The sequence below is a fragment of the Muntiacus reevesi genome, chromosome 9 (assembly GCF_963930625.1).
Source record: "Muntiacus reevesi chromosome 9, mMunRee1.1, whole genome shotgun sequence".
Classification (NCBI taxonomy): Eukaryota; Metazoa; Chordata; class Mammalia; order Artiodactyla; family Cervidae; genus Muntiacus; species Muntiacus reevesi.
Window position 1 is genome coordinate 42,548,053 of NC_089257.1, and position 9,992 is coordinate 42,558,044.

Genomic DNA, 9,992 nt, shown 5'->3' on the forward strand with positions numbered 1-9,992 from the left:
TCATTCTCTCTTGCAGGAAAACAAGGTGATGATTCCCTGTTGGATGGGTTTGGTCCTGACACTGTAGATGATGGGATTGAGCACAGGAGGGACAAAGAGGTAGATGCTGGACATGAGTGTGTGGGCCAGAAGTGAGGCATGCTTGGCAGTACGATGCATCACAGACACGCCAATCAAAGGCACATAGTATACAAGTACCGCACAGATGTGTGACACACACGTGTTGAGGGCCTTCCACCGTCCCTCCCCAGAAGCAATGCCCAGCACTCTGTAAAGAATCAACATATAGGAGACCACAATCAGCAGTGTGTCCAGTCCAAAAGTGGCCAAGGCAATGGCCAAGCCCAGGATGCTATTGAGCTTAGTGTCAGCACAAGGCAGCTGGATCAGGTCTGAGTGGAGGCAGTAAGAGTGGGAGAGGATGTTAGTGTGGCAATAGGGCAGTGACCTCAAGAGGACTGGAAGGGGAGCCCTGAGTATCACACTCTTCAGTGTAATGACCAGGCCAATACAGACAATACGGGGCAGGGTGAGGATGGCTGTGTAGCGCAGTGGATTGTAGATGGCTACAAAGCGATCATAACTCATAGCCAGCAGGACCCCTGACTCCATGCAGGAGAAGGTGTGGATGAAGAACATCTGGGCAAGGCAGCCGTCAAAGTCAACCCGGCGGGCGTCAAACCAAAGAATGCCCATGACAGTAGGCAGTGTGGACACAGAGACACCCACTTCAGTGCCAGCCAGCATGGAGAGAAACAGGTACATGGGCTCGTGTAAGGCAGGATCCACTTGCACCGCTGCCATGATTAGGCTGTTGCCCACAATAGCTACAACGTACATGGTGAAGAAGAGGATGGACAGCCAGCCATGTTGGGCCTCCAATCCTGGAATGCCAGTCAGGAAGACAGATAGGAGGTCAAGACTTTCATTGCTCTCAGCTTTCATGTCATCAACAGCAGTGACCAGTCTTTACCTGCCACTTGAGAAAAAAAAAGAATCAGTTAACTCCCACCCATGAAGCCTTCTGCCTTAGCAACCTAACCTCAAAGTCTGAAGAAGAGAGAGACGGAAAGACATAGAGGAAATTGGAGTCATCTACATTATTCCTTGTAAAAATATTCTCACCTGCTATTCCCCTGACGGCCAGAGCCCTAAAATCTTATGCATAAAAGAGACATTTGAGACTATCCAATCTTATGAGAGATAGGATCATTTAAAAATTGAGAAGCACTGGAATAAATCAGAAGTGGGTCAAAATCAATACTCTACCAGTTAATACATGACTTAACTTGTAGAGATAATAATATTCTCTTACTTGTATATAAGAAATAAATGAAAAAAAAAATAGCTTCATATGTTCTATGTTTTAGACCTCTGCAGATGGATTCTCACAGACCTCAGTTCTGAGCCCAATTTACAGTTTATGCACAGTGTGACCTTGAACAGGTTACTTAATCTTTCGAAGTCTCTGTGTTTCTATATCTAAAATAGATAGATAAAATGCATTTATTGCAAATGGACATGGCAAAGGTAAATGTGATATCGTATGGTATGGATGGACAAACCTCATTTGTAAACAGAGTATAAATGGACGCTTGTAAACACTAGCCCTGACCCATGGCATGGAGGAGGAAGATGAATGATGGCAAAGAGTAAGAACAGCACCCAGGAGCGCACAGCTTCAGGGAAATAATTCATTCTTTGTGTGCTAGAAAGGATAACCAGATGGGCAACTGTTTCTCTACCAAGATGCCTGATTTCAATCCCATAACAACCATGTTAAGTGACTGTCCTTAAGGCATTAAGTGGCTAAATTGGAACTAGAATCTAATTCTTTCAACTGTAAGTCCTGTGGTCCTTCCTATGAAACCCAGCTGCCAGCCTTCTGAAATTGCAGCCACCTAAGTAAGAAGAATGTAGAGATACTGGGAAGTTGGTCATCTTCACCTTCACAGGCAGAGCAAAGTAGAGAATGGCAGACAGGTTTAATTTTCCTGCCTCCTAAGCAGACTAGGAGATTTACTTGCTTTATGTTCCTCTTCCTTGTTGTTGAACTCCCACTGCCATTCATAGTCAACATCTTTATTTTATCTGCAACTTTTCCTATTACTACTTAAGTGGAAATAATAGCTTCATCTATTACTTTAAAATATTTTATACAGGATTCTTATTTTATGAGAAGTGCCATTACATGTCAGTTGTCCTTTGGAATCTTAAGTAAACGTGTCTTGTTCATTCTTGCCTCCCACTGCTTCATGTTTCTAGCACAAAGATACCCTCAAGAATTCATGAATTAATAAAAGCATGAGCCCATTGTTCAGGGTCATAACTGAAGTACCTTCAATTCTGGGTTCCACTGTCTAAATCAAACTTAAACCAATGCGCCACACACAGAGACAGAGGGGACCAAGTCATATAAAGAGCATTGAAGGAACCAGTGATGCTGTGTTCTGAGAAGAGACTGCAGCAGGATGGATGGGGATGGGCACAAGAGGTAATGAGTGACAGATGGAGATCACAAGATGACAAGTTAGGATCCAGATAAGCAAAATTTTTCTGAGTCAAACTGCAAGATGAGATAATAAGTTGTTGTCAGTGAACATGTTCAAACAAAAGTCACAATTGTGTAACCCTTGACGGAAATGCTGGGAGGAAAATTCCAGCAGCTGCTAACTGGATTAAAGGCACTTTCAAGTCTCCTTCTGCCCTTGGGCCTGATATTCCAGGAGGTGAGAATCTCTCCTGGTCTGTGATGCTGACAGTATCATGACTTTGGTTCTGTGTGGAATAGAATAGAGGCAAGGTCTCAGCGCCTGTCATGGGATTGCCATGTGTGTTTCACTGATAGAGCCATCTCTGCAGCCTTATCTGAAAGTGCTGTCCCGGAGGACACTTGGTGCTGAAACATATATTACTCTTATTCTTTTTAAAAGAAAATATACATGAAGCTAAGATTTTGGAATTTTATTTTAAAAACTTTTTTTTTCCCATTAAAAGGTTTATGCATTATTACCAACCAAGTGGGATCCACTCCTGGAATTTGAGAATGGGTCAACAGACAAAACTCAGCCAACGTGATATGCCATCTTAGTAGAAAGAAGGAAAGCAACCAAGATCATCTTAACTGATCCAACAAAAGAATCTGACAAAAGGGAATTTTATTTTCATTTGTTTAACCCTTCCATCACAAGCCACATGAATCACAGCTAATACACAAGCACACACTTGCATGGACAGAGATTCCCTCAGAGACACAGAGGCTTGAGAGACTGAGGGGCCCACACAGGGACACAGAGAAAGTCACAGGCTGAAATGTACCTCTTGTGAGCTTACAACAGATATCAAACTCACCTGAAAAGTGCAATGAAGTGAGAGCCGGCGTGAAAGACAAAGAGACTGACCTCACAGTGGTTCCAGAAGGAAACTCAAGCAGGAACTAGCCAGAGACAGGCAGACTTTATATCTCTGACTATGAGTTCCTAGGCACCAAAGTCTCTGGGGTCCTGGCTTGCCTGAGTGTGATGCTGTGCTGGTAATGGGGGAAGAAAAGGAGGATTAGGTGTCACTTGGCAACAGAAGGAGGAAAAAAAAAACAAAAAAACTATCCCTGGAGACACTGCCCTCTCTCCAAAGAGAAAATAAAATTCCAACTGCTTCCTTGGGATGAAGAGAAGAATTTTCCTCCAAGCTCCATAGCAACATCCTTCCTATTCCAATTATCCAGTCTCAAAATCAGAACCCTTAGCAGAGAACTCAGATCTGAAATCCCCAAATTTTGTGCTTAAAATCCACATTATGGGCAGTACCTAAATCTTTACCCTCTGAGCCACCGGGAAAGCCCTAAATAGTATACAATTTGCATTTGTGTGTTCAGTCATGTCTGACTCAAGCGACCCTTTGGACTATAGCACACCCAGACTCCTCTGTTCATGGGATTTTCAAACAAGAATACTGGAGTGGATCACCATTTCCTTCTCCAGAGAATCTTTCCAACCAAGGGATCAAAGTGATGTCTCCTGCATTGCAGGCAGATTTTTTACCATTACCATTGAGCCTTCAGGGATATTCCATGGTGTCTGAGAGAGTAAAGAATCTGCCTGCAATGTGGGAGATTTGGGTTTGATCCCTGGGTTGGAAAGATTCCCTGGAGAAAGGAATGGCAATCCACTCCAGTATGCTTGCCTTGGAGAATTCCATGAACAGATGAGCCTGGTGAGCTACAGTCCATGGAGTCTCAAAGAGTCGGACATGACTGAGCAAGTAACGCATTCACTTTGGGGGCTTCCCAGATGGTACTAGTGGTAAAGAACCTGCCTGCTAATGCAGGAGACGTAAGAGACATGGGTTCAATCCCTGGGTTAGGAAGATCCCCTGGAGAAGGAAGCGAAAACTGCAACACTATTCTTCCCTGGAAAATTCCATGGACAGAGGAACTGAGTGGCCTACAGTTCATGAGATCACAAAGAACTGGACAGGACTGAGAACACCTATTTAAAGCATAGACCCAATGGGCAAACTCTGGAACTCAGAGCTAAGTAAGCATTCCTTGAAATATAGAGTTAGTCCTGAGATTTAACCAACAGATCATATGACCATGGCTACCTCCATTCACTTATAACTGGTGTTTCCTGCTCAATTCCCTCTCCCATTACCTCCAATCCAATCCTCTACCAAGTTCTACAAGACTGAGATCTCCTCCAGGAGAGACATCCCCACTGAGAGATCACTGAGTTCAAAGTCACATAGTCATGGGTTTGGGCCCTAACCTTGCTGTCTACTAGCTCCATAATTTCATGAAACTAGTATTCCTTCAAACTGGTACCTGCTCTGTAAAAAAGTAGATCCTGTCTATAAGGGATTCAAATAAAAAGAAGAAAGTGATTTTTAAAAATGTGAATTTATTACATGTGGTCATTATACTCATTAGGAGTTCTGCTAAAGGTTCTAATTTCAGATATTCCAAATAGTTTATGTTTCCAAATAGCTAATCTTCCCATTAAGTATTTCATTTTACCTCCTCCTTGTTTCAGTTTCAGACAGAGTAAAGGTGTACTGAGCGAAGGAATGGTGGGAGATCTCTCTATTTTTTCTATCCAGTCGTGGGATGGTTAGGGGATAGAAACAGAATATAGACATAGAAGAAAATTTTCCTTCTCCATGTGGAACTTTGATGTATCTTAGAGAGGAAGTTTGAAAACTCTCTACTTTTCATCACTGTAGAATCTACTAGGTAAAAATTAATGGGTTAGGAATGAGAAGATAAAATTAAAAAGAATGCAGAAAGCAGTCTTGTGAATAAGGTCATAGAATTATGGAGAATAGAGAGACTGACATGGTGCCTCAGATTGAGCATAAGTTCCTGGTGAGGAGAATGTAGGCTTTGAGAAGACCCAGAGGGAAGTGTCTCTATGTCGCTAGAGGCAGCATAATGGGGAATAAGCATCATCCTTGATACAGTCTTTCATTTATTTAACTAGTCATTTGGTTGTTGACTTAACTCAAATGCATTGGGCATATCAAACACTGTGTAGGTGTAAGATTTTAGGTTTGACTATCATTTCATTATCTCTTTTTCAACTTTTGAAAAGCCTCTTTCAAGACTTAGTGTCTGCCACTATTTTATGAGAAAAGAAGTCAGGGAAAATAGTATTTGTTCATTCCAAGAGTAATAATGCCAAACATAATACTTGTGCAAATTCCAACAAAAGAGATCTTTTACAAGATAGGGCTTCCCTGGTGGCTCAGATGGTAAACTCTGGCTGCAATGCAGGAAACACAAGTTTGACCCCTGGATTGGGAAGATCCCCTGGAGGAGGGCATGGCAATCCAGTCCATTCTTGCCTTAAGAATCCTATGGACAGAGAAGCTTGGTGGGCTACAGTCCATGGGGTCTCATATAGTTGGACTTGACTGAGTGACTATCACTTTCACATTCCTTTATGGAAAAATTATTAAGTACTTTGCCCCCACAGGGTTTAAATCAGGAGATAAATTTGTCTTGTGTTGTTTAAATCAATCTTTTTTTTTCCAATGGAGCAAAGAAAAGATAGGCACAATGCAGGTACGTGTTTGGTGCAGAAAAATACAATCACATTAAGAATTTCTCATTTTAGAAAAGGAATATACACTTTAGAATGAAGTTAATGGAGTTTGTAGAAAAGAGCAAAGTCTCAGCAGAGGTCTTGATCAAGAGACTTGTATGCATTGAACTTTCACTGCAAGAACACTTGCAAGATTCTGTATCTCAGTGTAACACCCAACTGATTATATTCCCCTCTATATTGTGTTTACTTAGAGGGTAGCCTTCTAGTTGGATTTTACTTGAATTTTGGATTTCAGGTTAGTTGAGATCTTAGCAGGTGGAAATTGGGAGAAAAGAAGGAATCTAGTGGTGAGGCAGAAGCCTGAGTGCTAGTGAAGAGGCTGGAGACTGTTCATCCCATGTCAGATTGTCATGTTCCACATGCACCCCCTTGTGGAGATAAGAGGCTATAAGTCTGTATATCCCTTTACCACCAACACTTGCACCTGGTTGTCAGGCACTCAATTTCTTCCAGCTTTAAAAATCACCTGCAAGTGTAGGCTTCCCAGGTGGCTCATTGATAAAGAATCCATCTACTGATGCAGGAGATGCAAGAGACTCGATCAGGGTCGATTCCTGGATCTGAAAGAACCCTGGAGCAGGAAATGGTCACCCACTTCATTATTCTTGCCTGGAGAGGCTACAACCCATAGGATCACAAAGAATCTGGTTTGACAGAGCACACACACAGTCTTAGGCACACTCTCAGGATCGATCTTGTTTCCAGAGCTTGTTAAAGTGAAACCTCCCCTTTGTCTAAACAAAACTATTTGCAATTTTCCCAAATAGTCTAGACCAATATTCTAGTTTAAGGGTTTTCAACCTGTAATATATATCAGATTTGCTTGGAGGGCTTATTAAAAATACATATTGCTGGACCTCACCACCTAAGTCTTTCTGATCAGGATATCTGAAGAAAGGCCTGAGAATTTATATGCCTAACAATTTCCCAATGAAGGCTGATGACACTAGTGGGGAATCACACTTTGAGAACTAGTTTTTCAGACTCTTATTATTCATGATCTTTGTTATTTTTGTTGCACATTAGATACCCCAAAACTTAGAGGGGTTGAAAAAGACAAACACTATGCCTCTCAAACTTTAAACACTCCCAAGGTGTTATTAAGAGTAATTTGAATTCAGTAGGGCTTCTTCAAGGGCTAAGATTCTGTTTCATTAACAAACCACCAGGTATAACAATGCTGTTGTTCACTGGACCACACTGGGAGTAGTGAAGGTCTAAATACACTTGCCTAAATATTTTTTTCTCAAGCAGTTTGTTATGCCAAGATCATTACTTTTCTGTCTTTCTGCAACCCTGACCAATGACCATAACCCTTCTCTTCCTTCATAGTCTACCTCACAAACATAGAAAAAATTCTTTTGATTTCCACAAACCAATGGGCCCTTTCTCCCCCATACATGCTAAGTTGTTTCTGTTGTGTTCAAATATGTGTGACCCTGTGGACTGTAGCCCACCAGGCTTCTCTGCCCATGGGGTTCTCCAGACAAGAATACTGGAGTGGATAGTCATGCCCTCCTCCAGGAGATCTTCCTAACCTAGAAATCAAACCCACATCTCTGTCATTGGCAGGCAGGTTCTTTATTACTAGTACCACATGGAAAGTGCCCTTTTCCACCCCACGAAGCACCAAACTTCCACTGAATTTCGTCTTCAGTGAATCATTTCCTCACTCTTGGTAGTAGTAGAATTGTATTCCAAGATAATTGGCTGTAGAGCTTCCAATATTTTCACATATGTCAAATATATTTCAGGGCATCTTTAATTTTTTATGTTTTTCCCTTGATACATCTATCTCTTAAGAATGTCTTATTCATCATTACAATATTGCTAGCAACTAGCACAAACATTTTCATAGAGTAAGTGTTCAAGACATATGTCATTTTATTGAGTCCAATATTCTTTTATTAGCTTTTTGTTCACAGCTATCAAGATCCTGGTTCTTTTCCTTGTTTAACATTTCTAAAGTCAGAGAAAGTCCTAGTCCTTCCTCCTAAAAGGTTCTCTCAGGGTCTGCAGCATTCCTCAGCCCCACGACTTACAGAAGACTTGACGGATCCCTCTGCGTATCTCCTTTGTCTTCACACTGTAGGTGATGGGGTTGAACATGGGGGTTATAAACAGGTAGACATTGGACATCATGACATGAACAACAAGTGGGGCACTTTTCCAGAAGCGGTGGATCATGGAGACAGCGATAATGGGCACATAAAAAACCAGGACTGCACAGATGTGGGACATGCAGGTGTTGAGAGCCTTGAACCGCTGCTCCTGGGATGCAATTGCCAGCATGGCTCTCAGGATCAATGTATAAGAAAGCAGGATAAATGTTGAGTCTATGCCGTAGGTGAAAAGAACCACAAAGAGCCCATAGATGTTATTAACATGAACATCCCCACATGCCACGTTCATGAGATCTGGATGGAGGCAGTACGAGTGATGTAAAACATTACCTTTGCAGAAGGGGAGTCGCTTCACCAGAAAGGGGAAAGGGAAGAGAGTGGTGAAACTTTTGGCAAGGATGCCCAGGCCCATAGCCAAGATGCGGTTGTTGGTGAGCACAGTTGCATAGCGCAGTGGGTCACAAATAACCACAAAACAATCAAAGTTCATGGCCAGCAGTATGCCTGACTCCATGAAAGAGAAATTATGAGTGAAGAACATCTGAACCAAGCAGGCATCAAAGTCAACATGATGATAGTTGAAGTAGAAAGTAGCAAGCACGGTGGGACGTGTAGAGAAGGACACTCCCAGATCACTGAGAGAGAGCATAGAGAGGAAGTAGTACATGGGCTGGTGTAGAGAAGGCTCTCAAATCACCAAACCAAGGATGGTGAGGTTGCCAATGATGGAAATCAGGTAGAGGATGCAGAAAACCAGAGCAACCCAGGCTTGACCTGTCTGCATCCCAGGGATGCCTGTTAGCTGGAGTGTGGCTGACTGGAAGGGGGTGCCATTGAGGCCCAACATGGCAGACAAATGTAAGAACACAGATGGGGAATATGTCCAAGAGCATGTGTGGGAATTTTCGTCACTCTTTCTCAGACATCCTGTCTCCAACACAAAAGGCCAGAGATTGAAAGTGTTGGCTTCTGGTCATACTTCTTCCATTAGACCATGAGCTCTTTGAGGATAGAAACTGAGTTCTACTCATCTCTGACACACCAGAGCCCAGCTCCCTCTCACGACCATGTTTTAAACTCCATGAGGGTTTGATGAAGAAGTGAGCAAGAGCAATGTGACAGAACACGAGATTATATGAGAAAGTTTCCAAATTCTCACTTAAAACTCCAGTGTTCCATCACTTCATTGTCTCACCCTAGAAACGACATTCTAGAAATTTTGAGAAAAAATTAGAAATTAGGATGTACACGGAAAAAGAAACACAGTCCTTGTCTCTGGGAACCCTTTCGTAGGTGACAAAGATGAAATCTCTACAGCTAGAAAGTTACAGCGTCAGTAACTTTACTCACACTTCATGTCAACCTCCTTATCACTTTGAAGCCTTACATTCTATTTATTTATTTTTTACCTTCTGACCATGGCCTTTCACCTACCAATAATCTTACCTTCTCACCCCATGATCTTGCTTTCAAAGTTTTAGCCATTCTTTCATCTTCTTCTATTTATTTATTAGCTCTTCCGTCTTCACTGCTTTCCTGACCTACCCTTCCTCTAGGACTGGTATGTTTATCTTCTCTTTGCCTCTCTTTCACATTCACACAGTACACCATGACCACTGATAAATTCTATAACCAAATTGGGTATGCAGCTGGATAAAGCCAAAGAAGCAAATGCTTTATTGGGGAAGAAAGAGGAGACAGAGTGAGATTATTTACCACCACCAAACACTTTAACTTGCTCTCAGCTAGCCCTTGGTTTCTGAGA

General features: G+C 42.1%; 1 protein-coding gene and 1 pseudogene across 1 annotated transcript; both read right to left on the reverse strand.

The window, feature by feature from the left end:
• LOC136175852 (olfactory receptor 51I2-like) lies at window positions 1-945 on the reverse strand. The gene has a single exon (XM_065946050.1). The coding sequence runs from the start codon at window positions 943-945 to the stop codon at window positions 1-3; it is 945 nt and encodes a 314-aa protein (XP_065802122.1).
• Window positions 946-8,129: 7,184 nt separating this feature from the next.
• LOC136175853 (olfactory receptor 51I1-like) lies at window positions 8,130-9,074 on the reverse strand (annotated as a pseudogene).
• Window positions 9,075-9,992: the final 918 nt, after the last annotated feature.